Source organism: Rhineura floridana, chromosome 22, assembly GCF_030035675.1.
Source record: "Rhineura floridana isolate rRhiFlo1 chromosome 22, rRhiFlo1.hap2, whole genome shotgun sequence".
In the NCBI taxonomy this organism is placed as follows: Eukaryota; Metazoa; Chordata; class Lepidosauria; order Squamata; family Rhineuridae; genus Rhineura; species Rhineura floridana.
In genome coordinates, this window is record NC_084501.1 from 19,088,067 (window position 1) to 19,103,216 (window position 15,150).

The following is a 15,150-nucleotide window of genomic DNA, read 5'->3' on the forward strand; positions in this document are numbered from 1 at the left end:
TTGTCTACACTGACTGGCAGAGGCCCTCCAGGGTTTCAGAGAGGGAGTCTCTCCCAGCCCTACCTTGAGATGCTATTGGGGATTGGAACCAGGGGACCTTCTGCATGCAAAGAAGATCCTGTGCCACTGAGGTATGGACCATGAATGAGCACTCGCCTCCACCATCCAACCTGAGGTTCCCAAGGCAGAATAGGATGAAAGTGACAACACATCCTCAGCACAAGGGACACCGTTTTGAAACAAGGCAACGGTGCAGGGATAACCATGCAACGCAGACAGGGTCTGTTGGCAACACAAGCCAGGTGAGACAACTAGCATGACGTCAGTTCACAACTGAAAGGATGGCCATTAAAAATGGTAACAAACTTAAAAAAAAGACAGGAGCAGTATAGGCCTGTTGAATCAGGAAATACAATTATGAGGAAAAACTTACACTAGACCTGCGGCCCTCTAGCTGATTTTAGATTCAAATCTCCCATCAGCCCCAACCATCATGCCCAATGGTCAGGGATGATGGGAGCTGGAGGACCTTAGATGGAGAAGAATATGACAGGTAGCGTTAATTGGAGGGAAATACAGTGCTCATTTATTCGATTTATACCCTGCCCTTCCTCCCAGAGAAGCCTAAAATCACCCTGTATAGTTGACTGTCAGGGGCTTGCATAAAGCTCTGGATGCAAAGCACCCAAGCCCCAACAGTCAGCTGGTCACCAGTGCTTGCAAAAAAGCAGCAGTGTCCTCTGCTGCTCCACACCATTTGATCTCAGGTGGGCTTGGCCTGGCCAAAACAGCCCAGTGGCCCAAACATACCTGTGGGCCATAGGTTCTCCACCCCTGCTGGGCACAGAGTGGTTTGGAAACACAAAAATGTTACATAAAGATTTGTTATGTAGGGCTTAGTTTCCTTCGTGCAGTTAGAGATCTGCTGATTCTGCCCCCCCCCCCAAAGCCACCAATTTTCTGCATCCTTAAAACCTGCATCCTGCATCAGCCCTGCATTTAAGGGCTTCCACGTCCCCTTTTTGAGCCTGTGTGGAGAGAAGGGAAGGGGGTCGGCAGCTGATGGGCACTTGAAGTCTTCAACTCCCCCCCCCCCCCCGGAGCAGAAGCTGCTCCTCTGTGAAGTTCCTTTGCAATTACAAACAGTGAACAAATTGTTTTTTCACTGTAATAAATTCCCCTACAGACAAACCATTTAAAACAACTCAAAACACACATATTCCACCTTGTCAAGTTCCGGACCAAAATCTCCAGCTGGTCCTTGGCAGTGTCTACACTGCCACCTGGTGTCAGAGATGAGTAACGGATTCTATGGTAAGATGATGGATGAGGGGGTGGTTTATAGTTGTCATCCTGTGAACACTGTATGGTAACGGAATGAATGGATGATCTAAAAAGAAAATCACCCAGTATCACAATAGTTTACGATAAAGCAAGGCTTACTTGGTCTCGCACATGCATACTTTTTTTAAAACACTGGAGCCTTGGCGGAAGGTGGCACTCCTAAAATGGGATGAAATCTTAACACAGGCACAAGTTGTCAAGCACATTTTTTATCGTTGCTTCCAAGAACTAACTCTCCCAGAAACAGATGGGAAAAGTTGAAACAAGAAGCCTTTTTCTATGAAGGTTGGGTACAAGACTGGCTTTGCAGATTTAATAAGGTTTTTCTTAAAAAAAAAACTTCCCCCTCCAGTCTTCCTACCCACCAATCCCTTTGCTGGCCTGAATTGTGGGATACAGACCTTTTTGGGGGGGAACAAACTAGCAAACTCAATGTATAAGGAAAAGAATGTGGGGAGGTGGAGTGTAAAGATATCTCAACAATACAGCATAATCAATTATGAAAAATAGTACACAGTCCTTAGGAGAGTCGGTGCTCCCCAGAGCCAACCCTACAGCAGAGGAATTGGGGGGGGTGCTCCTTGCACTGTAGGTGACAGCTGCGCTCAGATAAGCAAGACTTGTCACTTAAGTGAACCAGCTGCTTCGGGGGGGGGGAGGGAATAAAATGGCACTTTGCTCCAGAAAGCAAAAACAAAACAGCCATCATGTCCTTAAGAATTATTTGCATAGAAAAACTGTTCCTAGGAGCAAGGGGGAAAAAGGTGTCCAGAACAACTCTGCCCCACTCCATTCACTCCCCCCCCCCAACAGCAAGGAGGTATTTACAACAGCCAGTGAATGCAGAACAGGCAGGCATAGGGAGCAATCCCAGGGGGCAGCGCCAAGCCTGGATATTTTGACAATCCTCATTTCCCCTGGTTGCAGGGGGGGCACAATTCAGCATAATTCCTTGTGTCAATGGAGCCCCTTGTACTCGTCCCTCTTCTCAAGAGCCCAGAACTGTACAGGTAGGAGAGATGGCGCACATACTTTGGGGAATTTGGGGTGGGTGGGGAAAAAGGGGCAAGTGGAGAGGAGTCCTCACAAAGCAGGGCCCTGAAGAAACATCGGCAGAGGTCTGCCATGGATAGACCCTCCTCTTCTAATGTACCAGCTGCACAGTTAGCCAGTAGAGAATCAGAGGCTGGAAGGCGGCTGCCGCTAGCGTTACGTACATCTGTGCCCGCCCGCTCGGCCGGCTAATCCCCTCTTGCACCATCGAAGGGAGGATCTTCATCCGCAAGGAGCGTACCTGTGTGGGTGGCGGGAAATAGAGAAGATAGATCACACGTCAGAGGTTAGGTAGGGAGACTGCCCTCATCTCTTCCCCTATCCACGTCTTTATTGCAGAGCAGGGATGGAAGAGTCTGAGGCCCTCCAGATGTTGATGGACTTGCAACTCCCATCAGCCTCGGGAGTGACTTTTCCCCTCCTTTCCTGTAACACTAGAACTCGGCACCATCCAGTGAGATTGTACCAAATCTACTTGCCTGTCAGACAGACGCAAAGGAAGAAACGCCTTTACACAGTGACATAATTAAACCGATGAATTCTCTACTGCAAGTTGTGGCAATGGGCCCTGGCTAAGTTGGCTTTCTTTTCTTAAAAGGGGGCGGGGGTTAGTCAATACCATGGAGGAAGCAAAGGGGTCTATCAGTGGTCATGAGAGCTAAATAGAACCTCTGTGTTCAGAGGCAGTATACCACGGAATACCAGTTTGATGGCGAGACAGCTATTGCATTCAAACCCCATCCATAGGCTTTGAGGAAGCCTCAGGACAGGTCATGGAGAATGAACCTGTTGGGGCTAGAGTACCCATCAGCCCCAGCCAACAGGGATGGTGGATGTCTGGAGTCCAGCAACACCTAGAGGGCCACAGGTTTCCCACCCCTGAGAGAGGGCCTTTGGTCTGATCTAACAGGAACTCCTTAAGTTCCCAGGCAAGGTCTGCTGACAAGGCTTCCTGCCCCACAGAATCCTGGAGGTGCCAGAACCCAGGTCCCAGATTCCAGTACTCACCATAAAATACATCAGAGCGCAAGAGGCCCAGGCTAAGGCAATGTAATAGCCATTGCTGCCAAAGATCAAGCCGCCCACCACAGCAAGGATCATCCTGGAGGAGGGATTTGCAAGCGTTATCATGGTTGTTAAAGTCCCCCCACTGTCAGAGCTGTCATCCAGACACAGCATTGTGTGATTTACACAGCCATATGTGCCAATCGCCACTTTAGCGAGACACATGTCAGTTCTCATCTTCAAAAGCTTAAATTTCTAAGAGGCTCAGAAGCACAAGGACACAAGGTTGCCTGTAAATATCATATCGTAAAGAAATTTGGGGAAAACACTGCAATCATGGGAGAAAAGGTTCTTAAAATGTTGGCATAAATATATTCAGCGCTGGAACCACAGAAGTTAAACATAAAAATATTGGGAGGTTAGTCCTGTAAGCGATACAGGAAGTAAAATTGTTTATTAGTAAAAACAGATGGTGGAAATAGTTACCAGATTTAATTACAGAATTGTTTGCCTATATATGAAATCAATTTGCATTCGGAGTTGTATAGACTCTCCAGATAGATTATCACCAATACTTAGCTGTATTAAAATTGGTGCTAATTTTACAGTGTTGGACATTTTCCAGAACAAGCTTCTTGGTGAACTCAATTTGAAATTGTGATATATTTTAGCAAATAAAAGAGTGTGTGGGGGTGGGGGGGTGCGCGTTTAAAGGCTGCCTATAACTTAACCCTTCTGAGCCAAGAGCCCTTTACTTCCCAACTAAATATGGATGGGAAACAGGATGATGGAAGCACTCCGCAAATGCCCAGAGGCACATGTTACAAAGTTTTGTGATAGTGGTAACCCCTAAAACAGCGATGGGGAACCTGTGGCTCTCCAGATCTTGGTGGACACCCAATCCCATCACCCCGACCAATGCTGGCTGGGGGTCATGGGATCTGGAGTCCTATAGCATCCAGAGGGCCACCTCTCACTGAGATGCCATCTCAGCATCGCATAGAGGAGACTGGTGAAGCCAAAGCCAAAGAGGTGAGGTGAGAAAACAAAGACACCAAATACAAGCAGCAGTTTCAACAGCACTTGAGACACCAAGTGGAGGAAGATCATTTGACTGAACACTTTCCCCCGTATTAAAGGCCAAACAAACCCCCTCTCTGCCTGCAGCTCCCACCTCCCATCAGCCTCAGGCAGCAGGACCAACGGACGGGGATTATGGGAGTTGTAGACCAGCAACATCCAGAGGGGCCCACTAGTCTCCTGCCCTGCTACAGATTGTAAAAAGGGAAAAGACCATAGCTATGTTCTTAAGGCCCCAGATCCAATCCTTATTTATTGAATTCCTTGGCATTGCCCCTTAAAAAGTAGCCAGTGATGGAAAAAAGACCTCTCCATCTGCCCAAGGCCCTGTTGAACTGCTGCCCATCAGAACAGGCACCCCTAGGATAAATAAATACTTTGCTCCACTATAAGGCAAGGTCCTGGGGTCTTTCCTAGGGGATGCTTAGCAGAAGGGCCATAGCTCAGTGGCAGACACACGCTCTGTACTAGAAGGCCCCAGAGTCAATCCTTTATTTACTGAATGCCTTGGCATCGCCTTGGTTAAAGAGGACCAGGTGGCAGAAAGACCCACCCTGAGCCAGATGGGGCAAGAAGTCTGACCTCACATAAATGCAGCTTCTACCTGCACTATGGGTTGCATTCAAAGCTAGTCAACTTCAGAGGGTCTTCTCTGAGTATAACAGACATGAAGTTAATAGCCATGCTCAGAGAAGACCCATGGAAGTTCACAGACACGGGTGACTTAGGTTCATTAATATAGATGGATCTACTCTGAGTAGCATGTAGTTGAATGCAGCTCTATACATTTAAAGCACTCTGATACCGCTTTCAACTGCCATGGCTTTCCCCAAAGAATCCTGGGAATTGTAGTTAGTTAAGGGTGCTGAGAGTTGTTAGAGACCCCCATTCCCCTCACAGATGGGCAATTCCCAGAGTGTTTTAGCAATCAATCCCTCTTCCCATGGAACTCTGGGAACTGTAGTTCTGCAATGGGAAGAGGGGTCTCCTAACAGCTCTCAGCCCCCTTAACTAGCTACAGTTCCCAGGGTTCCTTGAGAAAAGCCATGGTGGTTTAAAGTGGTATCCGAGTGCTTTAAATGTTTAGAGCTGCATTTACTAAGTCCTACTCAGAGTAGACTCACAGGGCTACAATTCCCAGAATGGTTTAACAGTCAGTCCCTCTTCCCAGGGAACTCACAGAATTGTACGTCTGTGAGGGGAAGAGGGGTCTCCTCTCACCACCGTTCACAAACTACAGTTCCCAGAATTCTTTGGGGGGGAGCCATGACTGTTTAAAGTGGTATGATACTGCTTTGAACGTAGAGTGCAGATGGGGCCTCAGCCCCTGTGTGGCCCTCCCAATGTTGCTGAATTACAACTCCCATCATCCCCTGGCCACTGGCCATGCTGGCTGGGGCTGATGGGAGTGGGAGCCCAGCAACATCTAGAGGGCCTACAGGTTCCTTACCCGTGGGCTAAGCTGAAGCCAGGCACAGGTTTCGAAACTAGCCACAAGCTAGAAGGGGGGGGGCAACTCACCCAACGTATTTGTAGCCACAGTAAGCAAGCAGGTCGAACGTGCTCAAGTCACTCTGAACTGTCGCAAGGTACAGGCCCAGCAAGAGAGCAAGAACCTCGATCACCACCCAGACAAAAGCTGTGCTAGCACACATGCCCAGGACCTCAGGTGAAAACCTAAGAGGGAGCAAGGCAAAATCAGCAGCAAGGAATGGGGAGGCTGCAAATCATAATTGTAATAATGCAAAATCAGCAGCAAGGAATGGGGAGGCTGGGATATATAATAATAATAGTAATGGCAGCAGCACTAGCACCATTTCTGCACAGGGCACATTACAGGAGGGATGGGGAGCCTGTGATCTCAAGACGCAGAAGGGAAAAAAAGAGGGGGGGGAGAAAACTTCACACTCACCTTTTCTGTAAGCCAAGAGCCATCCCAGCCAGCAGAATATAGGTAATGAAAGCCATACCTGGAGAGGAAGGGGGTAAATCACATCATGAGAACTAGTCACTTCAGCTTTAATGGAATAGACTACAGCAATGCTTTTTTGTAGGGGGGGGGAGAACAGAGGCAGCATTTACTCTGGCAAACAAAGAAAATTAACTGTCATGTCTATAGCAGAAATGGGGAGCCTGCAACCCTGTAGATCAGGGGTGGGGAACCTCAGGCCTGGGGGCCAAATGTGGCCCTCCAGCCCCCTCTCTCTGGCCCATGGGACTCTCCCCTGGTCTCGCAAGCCCACTGCACACCCTCCTTGCGTGCTTTTGCCTAGCCGGAACGCCTTGTTTAACCGTGACAGTCTCTCTCGCTTGCCTGGGTGTCGCAGTCTCTTGGCTCGCATGGCCAGGACGTAGCCTACTACTCTACAAAGGTAAGAGCCACTTCCACGGCTCCACCCACTTCTGCCACTGGCCCTGCCCACCACTGGATCACAGCCCCCGGAAAGTTGCCCACAAGGGAATGTGGCCCTCAGCCTGAAAAAGATCCCCCACTTTAAAAAGTGCTGGGGTTTCTTGTTTGTTTTTTAAACGCTAGGTCTTAACTTGGGGGTGCATGTGGGGAACCCATACAGAAGACATGCTACATTCAAGAGGGAGCCTCAGACTCACTGGGAATGTAGAGGTCTGGAGCGTTGACATCCTGTCGAGGGGTGAGAGGGACATCTCTCTGGTAGCGAACTTCCCAATTCTGCAGAAGAAAGACGATTCAGGCGTGTGGGATAGGCATATAAGGGCTTGGTGGCCAAGGTCTGTTTACAAATACTTTTAAAAGATTTCACACGGGGGGGGGGAACAGCTTGGTGTCTATCGCCTCTTCGCCAGACTAAACTCCTTCAGTCCTTACTCATAAGACTGCCTCTTCAGACCCCATTTTAAATTGTGTTGTTGTGACATGCCTTCAAGTCGATTATGACTTATGGTGACCCTACAAATCTTTTTTGGATATATTCATAGGGTTTTCATGGTAAGAGGCATTCAGAGGTGGTTTCCCATCGCCTTCCTCTAACCCTACAGCACCCAGTATTCCCAGGCAGTCTCCCATCCAAGTACTAACCAGGCCTGACCCTGCTTAGCTTCCGAGATCAGACGACATCGGGCATGTTTAGGGTAGTACGGCGATGTAAATGTAAATGTACTGCCTTCAAGTCGATTCTGACTTGTGGCGACCCTCTGAACAGGGTTTTCATGAGGCTGAGAGGCAGTGACTGGCCCACGGTCACCCAGGGAGCTCCATGGCTATGTGGGGATTCGAACCCTGGCCTCCCAGGTCGTAGTCCAACACCTTAACCACTACACCACACTGGCTCCATAGGCCATTTTAAATTAGCCTAATTTAATTTTGGAACATAAGTTGTTTTTATACCAAGTCAGACCATTGGCCCATCGTGCTCAGTACTGTCTACACTGACCAGCAGCAGCTCTCCAGGATTCCAGACGGGTCTCTCCCAGCCCTAGCTGGAGAATCCATTGGGGATTGAACCAGGGACCTTCCGCGTCACAAAAAAAAAGGCCCATCTCAGCGTGGTTTAACAACCAGCCCCTCTTCCCAGGGAACTCTGGGAATTGCAGCTCTGTGAAGGGAACAGGGACCTCCAAACAACTCTTGGCACCCTTAACAAACTACATTTCCCAGGATTCTTTGTGGGAAGTCATGACTGTTTAAAGTGGTATGATTCAGCTTTGAATGTACAGCACAGATGGCGCCTATGCGCTGCGTGGAGTCCTTCCTTCTTCCCGTCTACCACTTATAGCTTCGTTGGATGAACCCAATTTGCAGTCATTATGAGAGAGGGAGAAAAACATCTCTGTCCACTTTCTCCTCATCATGCATTATTTTGTAAGCCTGTCCCCCGCCCTCCACTCTACCCTGGGTGAGGCCCAGGTCAGTGGCATGGGAAAGGCACTCTGCACATGCCTGAAGGTACTGTGACCCATTTCTTCATTTTTTTGAACGCAGCCAGATTCTTTCTTTTCACCAGTAAACAGAGAATGGAATCCAGCACTGTAGAGTCTTAGTTGCTACCCTGATCTACCTTTCAAGCCCTTTTCTGTGAGGATTCAAACTGCCATCAGTTGTCTGAGGGATAAACTGTGTGGCACGAGCTTCCCTGTCATCCTGGCCTGGATGCTTTCATCAGCTCTGCTCCTGGGTCTGACTGACAGGAGAGGGGGGGCGGAGTGCCCTTTATCAAGGCCAAGAAGTGCCACTGACAGCAGCTGTAACTTTAAGAACGGCAGCTTTTAAGAGCTTGTCCACGAGCGTGTTATTCCCTCCTCCTGCCACAACCCTTTTTCCTTGTGTGTCGTACCTTTCTAGATTGTGAGCCTTAGAGCAAGGACCTTCTTAGACTGGTTTGTCCACGCTACTCTGAGACCTTTTTTTTAATTAAAGAGTGGGGTTGTAAAGACTGTGAATATATAAATGCTGTAACAAAACAAAAACTCCCAAATCAGGACAGAGGGCAAAGCACCACCTCCCCGTCCGTACCTGGTGTACGTAAGGAAACACCAACAGTGCCAGCTTCTTCATCACATACGTGGTGTCCACCGCAAAGAAATATTTCAACTTGTTCATGGACATGAACCTATGGATCTGATAGAAGCCAAATTATATTATTATTATTATTATTATTAAACCAACGTTCTCAGGACAGCATACATGGAATACAATAAAAATCAAATGAGCACCTAAAGTCAAAGTGTAATAAACATGATATATTCTGAAAAATGTGCAGAAATAAATAGTGGGAAAGATGGCCTATGGCTGATAGCCAAAGGAATGCACATTCTTTGGCTATCAGCCATAGACCATATTGCCCACTATTTATTTCTGCACATTTTTCAGAATATAGCATGTTTTATTAGACCTTGACTTTATGTGCTCATTTGTCTTTAGTTATTGGTAAAGGAATAGATTCTCCATGGTAAATTTTTATACAATAAAAATCAAGCATAAAAATAAAATTGTCCAACTCAGTTCAATTTACAAACAGCAGCAATATAGACATCCCAGTGAACAAGAACTAGGCATCCCCTCTCTTTAGACCCCACAGAGATCAGTGGGTTGCATCCAATCAAATCCTACTCAGAGTCGACCCACTGAAGTTAATGAGCCTAAGTTAGTCAAGTCCATCAACTTCAACAGATCTTCTCTGAGTAGGACTAGTGCTGAATACCACCCTATCTCTACCAATCCATAGATATTTATTTGCATCGGCCACTAGGCATTGCAATTGTGTGCAAACGCAGGAACACAACTACGCAGACAAAATGACTGCACTCAAATTAAAAATTTAAATGTATACAATGTAAAAGCTCAGAGCATCATTGTGGCCCTTCTTTTAATGGTAGTTGCTAGAAATTTTGTGGTCTTTGACATCACCAGCTTATCTTGATGCGAAAGGAGAAAAGTCAAATAATAATCAGCTGGATGCCATGGAGAAGATCATAATAATGGGGTGAGAACTGTTTACACAAATCTCCGTACAAAATGCAAAGCAACAGCAAGTGAACCAACGTTTCAGGACTACCATCACCACATGGACACCAAAATAACAACAGTCCTGCTAGCCAGGCTGAAGCTGAAGGCCATCCTAGTCCAGCATCCCCTTCTCGCAGTGGCCAACCAGATGTCTAAATGGAAAGCCCAAAAGCAGGACCTGAGTGCATAGCAACTCTCCCCACTTGTGATTCCCAGCAATTGGGATTCAGAGGCACACTGTCGCCAACAATGAGGGAGAACATAGCCATTGTGGCTAGTAGCCATTGATAGCCTTACCTTCCATTAATTTGTCTAATCCTCTTTTAAAGCCATTCAACTTGGTGGCCATCACTACCTCCCCAAGGAAATAAATCTTTAATAGGGTGTTGTTGTTGTTTTAAAAAAGTCATCAATATAGGGAGCAAATGTTCTCTCTAGTGAGAAGGAGTTCACCTATCAGGGTGCCATCACTGAGAAGGCCCTGCTGCAAGGTGCTGCGGTTATAGATGGAACTATTAGCAGGACACTAAAAACAGAAATCTCAGAATTTTTCAATTAGTATCTTCATTCATGTGAAACTCTCTTCCCCTTTTGCTCTCCCCCCCCCAGGAGTTTTGTTCCTGGCTGACACAAAATAGTGCTGTATGCTGGGGGGGGGTTGTCCAAAAGCATGCTGTCTGTTTTTGGAGGGCAGAAGCATTTGCTACTTAAAAGCATAGGAAGCACACACACATGTGATTGCAAGTCAGCAAGGGGGAGAATGAACCAACCCCAAGCTAGGCCCCATCTGCGCTATACATTTAATTACACCACTTTAAGCATCCATGGCTTCCCCCAAAGAATCCTTGGAACTGTAGTTTGTTAAGAGTGCTGAAAGTGGTTAGGGAGACCCCTGTTCCCCTTACAGAGCTACAATTCCCAGGGTTCCCTGGGAAAGAGGGAACCAGTTGCAAAACCACTCGGAGAACTGTAACTCTGCGAGGGGAAGAGTGATCTCCTAACAACTCCCAGAGCTCTTTACACGCTACATTTTCTACGGGGGAAGCCATGATTACTTGAAGTGGCCTGGCACTGCTTTAGATGTATAGGGCAGAGGGGGCTCCTAGCCAACAGGATCATCATCACCGTCCTTTCTTACCTCCTTATGCACCATGTCCTTGCCCTGAGATGCAATCGTGGTGCCGTAGGCCATCGCTACGTTGGCCACCGGGTCAGCAAAAATCTGGTTGAAGCCCATGTCAATCCCCGGGGCTGGGTAGCCCACCTGTTGCGGGCCGTAGGCTGAGCTGGTGTCATCAAAGAGCTGGGGGGCATCTGCATTCTGCGGTACAGGAGGGATCCTCGCCCTGTGTTTGGAAGCTGCAGGAGAATTGCAGGCAGGGGTGTGGGAGAAGAAACCAAACAGGAGGTATATCAGATATACCTTAATGATCACCAGAAGACTTGTGACTTGGATGGACAAAAAGCCACCATCTCTTACACTGAGCTAGATGAACCCGTGGTCTAACACAGTACAAGGCATATTCCTGGTTTCATTTGGGGAAGGGCCGCAGCTCAGTGGTAGGGCATCTCTTTGCGTGCAAAAGGTCCCAAATTCAATCCCTGCTAGCACCACCAGTTAGGGCTGGGAGAGGCCCCTGTCTGATCCCCTTGAGAGATGCTGCCAGTCAAGTTAGACAATAACGAACAATGGCCTGACATGACAGAAGGCAGCTTCTATACTGCCCCGGACAGCAACAGAGAACTCTTTAAAGCAGCCCTTTCTTTAGAACCACGAGGGCCGAAATCTTAGGGGGGGTTAATGCAAATGGGCCACCTGCAGAACACCTGCTTTGAATGCAGAAGGTCTCTCCAGGTAGGTCTGGGAGTGACTCCTTCCTGAAATCCTGGAGAGCTGCTGCCAGCCAGTGTAGACAATACTAAGCTAGATGGACCAATGATCTAACACAGTATAAGGCAGACTCCTGTGTGCCTCCCAATCCCTGCCCTAAAGATTTAACACATTTATTATTATAGCTGAAATCTAGCAGCCTTTAAAGGCGCCACTGGGCTCCTTGTCATTTTTACCTATCCCTGACATCCAACTGTCACAAGCCTCTCAAGATCCCCAGAGACCAGTGAGCCATCCTTATCTTGACTCAGGCTATTCAACCAGCTGTTTTCAGCATCTAGCAACGTCTCACCGTCCTAGACCCTTTCAACCAGAGATGTCAGAGGTCCATTCATCACTTACAGAACAAATAAACTAGAATTTTATTTGGAAAGGGCTTCCCAACCATCCCGCCTTCTCAGTTCCAAAAGGGAGGAAACACAAGAGACAGTTTCAATACATAATTTTAAAACATCAATTAAAAATGCAAAAGAAAAAACCCCACATACAATGTATACAATACATTGGATAATAATCGGTTATATCCAGTGCTTGCTCAACTCAAAGTAGCCCCATTGGAATTAATCGGCAGAACTAACTTTGGTCCATTAATTTTAATGGGTCTACTCCGAGTAGAACTTAGTTGGCTACAACCAAGGAATTATTATTATTAAAACACACCAGAAACAAAAGCGAGGAGTCAACAATCAAAAACATTTCTTTTTAAAAAGCAACGCGAAATGGTTTATGGAAAAGGCAGTCTGATTTTGGATCCACGAGGTCAGCACACGTAGCAAAGAGGACGCTACAGGTATGACGATGATTACATAGTTAACTCTATTTGGGATTGAACCCAGGGCTCTCTGCGTGCAAGCCACGTGCTCTGCCACAGAGTTTCGGGCCCTTCGCTGAACTCCTCTTAAGAAGCAACAGGATTATTTGAGGGGGGGTGTCTTTTAATGCCAAGGCCCCCGTCCTGAGGGACAGACACATACCCCAGAGCCCAACACTTGCGTGCACTACCGTCTGGATGCAACCCCGGCCTTGCGTGGCCCGGAGAACAAGCGACTCCGCGGAAGAACGGCAGGGCGGTTGGGGAATCGCCACCCCAACTCTGAAGCCATCTCCAGGCCTATTCCCACCCCCCGCTTCTTCCTTCCACCCCTGAGTCCTCTGCATGGTCTTACCTGGCCCCCCATAACCAGGGGGATAAGCCATGGCGCCCCACGGCAGCTGCAGAGCTGCCCCCCCTCTTCTGAAAGTCTGAGCAACTTGCAACCAAAGGGGGGGGGAGCTTGAGACCAGATCAAAGGGAGGGGAGAATTGCTCCAAGCCCGAAGCTCCAAGCCACGTCCTCAAAGCCTCCGGCACTGCAATCCTCCGCCTCCCATTGGTCGGTGCTGCAAGGCCCTTGACGCTGATTGGCAGAAAATGTATCCATTTCACTCTCCGACTTCCTCGCAGCTGTTCCAAAGGGGCGGAGCTTCGCTGCGCAGTCAGCAAAGCGGGTGCCCTGGAAAGGACGCATGCGCGCGAAAGGGTATTTTTCTCCCCCCCCCCGTCTGAACCTGCGGTTGTTTGTTGATCGAAGGATTGCAAAGCGCCTGTGATTTTCTAGGTACTGCCCAGATAATGAAAGATAGCCGGCTCCCTGCCCACAGGCTGACGCTCTAATAAGACACAATCTAATTGGCTACCGTGAGAACAGGATGCTGGACTAGATGGGCTTTTGAAACAAGAGGGAAAAGGAACAAAGAGGGAAGAGGAAAGCAAAGAAGGGAACGGTTAGGATGAGATGGGTGTGCTCAACCAGATACCGCTCTGGAACACTCAGAAGCAGGGCATAAAGAAACAACAGTTCCCACACACACACCGGGTTTGGCCCCGCTACCGGTTATTAGGGGTAGCTGCCTCTGACCATGGAAGTTCCATTTTGCTATCACAGCTGATAATCACTTTTAAAATACCATACCAAAACGCCTAAGCCACTGGATCCCAAACTTCTCTCCCCCCACAGACCACTTGAAAATTGCTGAGGGTCTTGGCGGACCGCTTCATTCATTTTTTCTGCCTGTTGCAGCAATTGTAATGTGCTGATGCGGTGTCACTTTTCATTGTCTTTTCATCGCTTCCTTTATTCCTGACATCGTGCTACTGTATTACAATTTGAACTGCACAGAATTCTACAGAATTCAAATTGTGTTATTCAGACACGCCGCAGATCACCTAAATGAAATGAAATGATCTATTGTAAAGTTTGTCTATTTATCCTGTTGTTTGCCATGTCCTTAAAAACCCAATAAATATACAGTATTTAAAACATAAGAAGGAGCTGTCCGCAGTGCTGAAGCACCTTGGACAGCTCCTTGAATGTTCACACTAAAACCCGGAGCAGATTCCACTGCCCCACTGACATGGAGCCCGTGTATAAAGGCATTGCAATACATATATACTCTTGTCCATCTTTCCATTCCTTTCCTTACAATCCCTGGTGTGGAACTTGCCTCTTTCACAGCAGTTACATCCCTGAGTTGACATTTTCATTGAGTAACTAGCTGCTCTGCCATGACCTCAACATCTGTTTCCTGGAAGTCTCTGTCAGTTCAGACCCCATCAGGGTATTCCAGGGCTAGAGAATATCTGTTGCCCTCCTGATGTTATTGGACTCCAACTCCCATCAGCCCCAGCCAGCAGGGCCAACCATCCAGGATGATGGAAGTTGTAGGGCATTGGCTGCCAGTTCGTTTCCGGGCCTAGTTCAAGGTGTTCATGCTGGTGTTTAAAGCCCCAAATATCTGAGAGACTGCCTCCTTCTCTACAGACTCTTGCAGGTGTTATGATCAGCAGAGGGGGCTCTCTTGGTAGTTATACCGCCCTCAGAACATAAGAACATAAGAAGAGTCTGCTGGATCAGGCCAGTGGCCCATCTAGTCCAGCATCCTGTTCTCACAGTGGCCAACCAGGTGCCTGGGGGAAGCCCGCAAGCAGGACCCGAGTGCAAGAACACTCTCCCTTCCTGAGGCTTCCGGCAACTGGTTTTCAGAAGCATGCTGCCTCTGACTAGGGTGGCAGAGCACAGCCGTCATGGCTAGTAGCCATTGATAGCCCTGTCCTCCATGAATTTGTCTAATCTTCTTTTAAAGCCGTCCAAGCTGGTGGCCATTACTGCATCTTGTGGGAGCAAATTCCATAGTTTAACTATGCGCTGAGTAAAGAAGTACTTCCTTTTGTCTGTCCTGAATCTTCCAACATTCAGCTTCTTTGAATGTCCACGAGTTCTAGTATTATGAGAGAGGGAGAAGAACTTTTCTCTATC

General features: G+C 47.8%; 1 protein-coding gene and 1 pseudogene across 1 annotated transcript; both read right to left on the reverse strand.

Moving 5' to 3' along the window:
• Positions 1-1,533: 1,533 nt before the first annotated feature.
• Positions 1,534-13,233, reverse strand: YIF1A (Yip1 interacting factor homolog A, membrane trafficking protein). Its single transcript, XM_061606169.1, has 8 exons — positions 13,022-13,233; positions 11,103-11,323; positions 8,972-9,076; positions 7,093-7,171; positions 6,395-6,452; positions 6,004-6,159; positions 3,406-3,499; positions 1,534-2,638 (listed from the first exon to the last, which is right to left on the reverse strand). Exons 1-8 carry the CDS (start codon positions 13,050-13,052, stop codon positions 2,489-2,491), a joined length of 894 nt encoding a protein of 297 aa, XP_061462153.1. The 5' UTR covers positions 13,053-13,233; the 3' UTR covers positions 1,534-2,488.
• LOC133375293 (5S ribosomal RNA) lies at positions 7,489-7,607 on the reverse strand (annotated as a pseudogene).
• Positions 13,234-15,150: the final 1,917 nt, after the last annotated feature.

What these genes read in the sequence shown, in the direction of transcription:
- YIF1A (XM_061606169.1), bottom strand. Translation starts at nt 13,052, where the DNA reads ATGGCTTATCCCCCTGGTTATGGGGGGCCAG. An exon ending in AGGACATGGTGCATAAGGAG is followed by an intron (nt 9,077 to 11,102) that starts GTAAGAAAGGAC and finishes GGCTTCTATCAG; the next exon opens with ATCCATAGGTTCATGTCCAT. An exon ending in TCCAGACCTCTACATTCCCA is followed by an intron (nt 6,453 to 7,092) that starts GTGAGTCTGAGG and finishes CTTCCTCTCCAG; the next exon opens with GTATGGCTTTCATTACCTAT.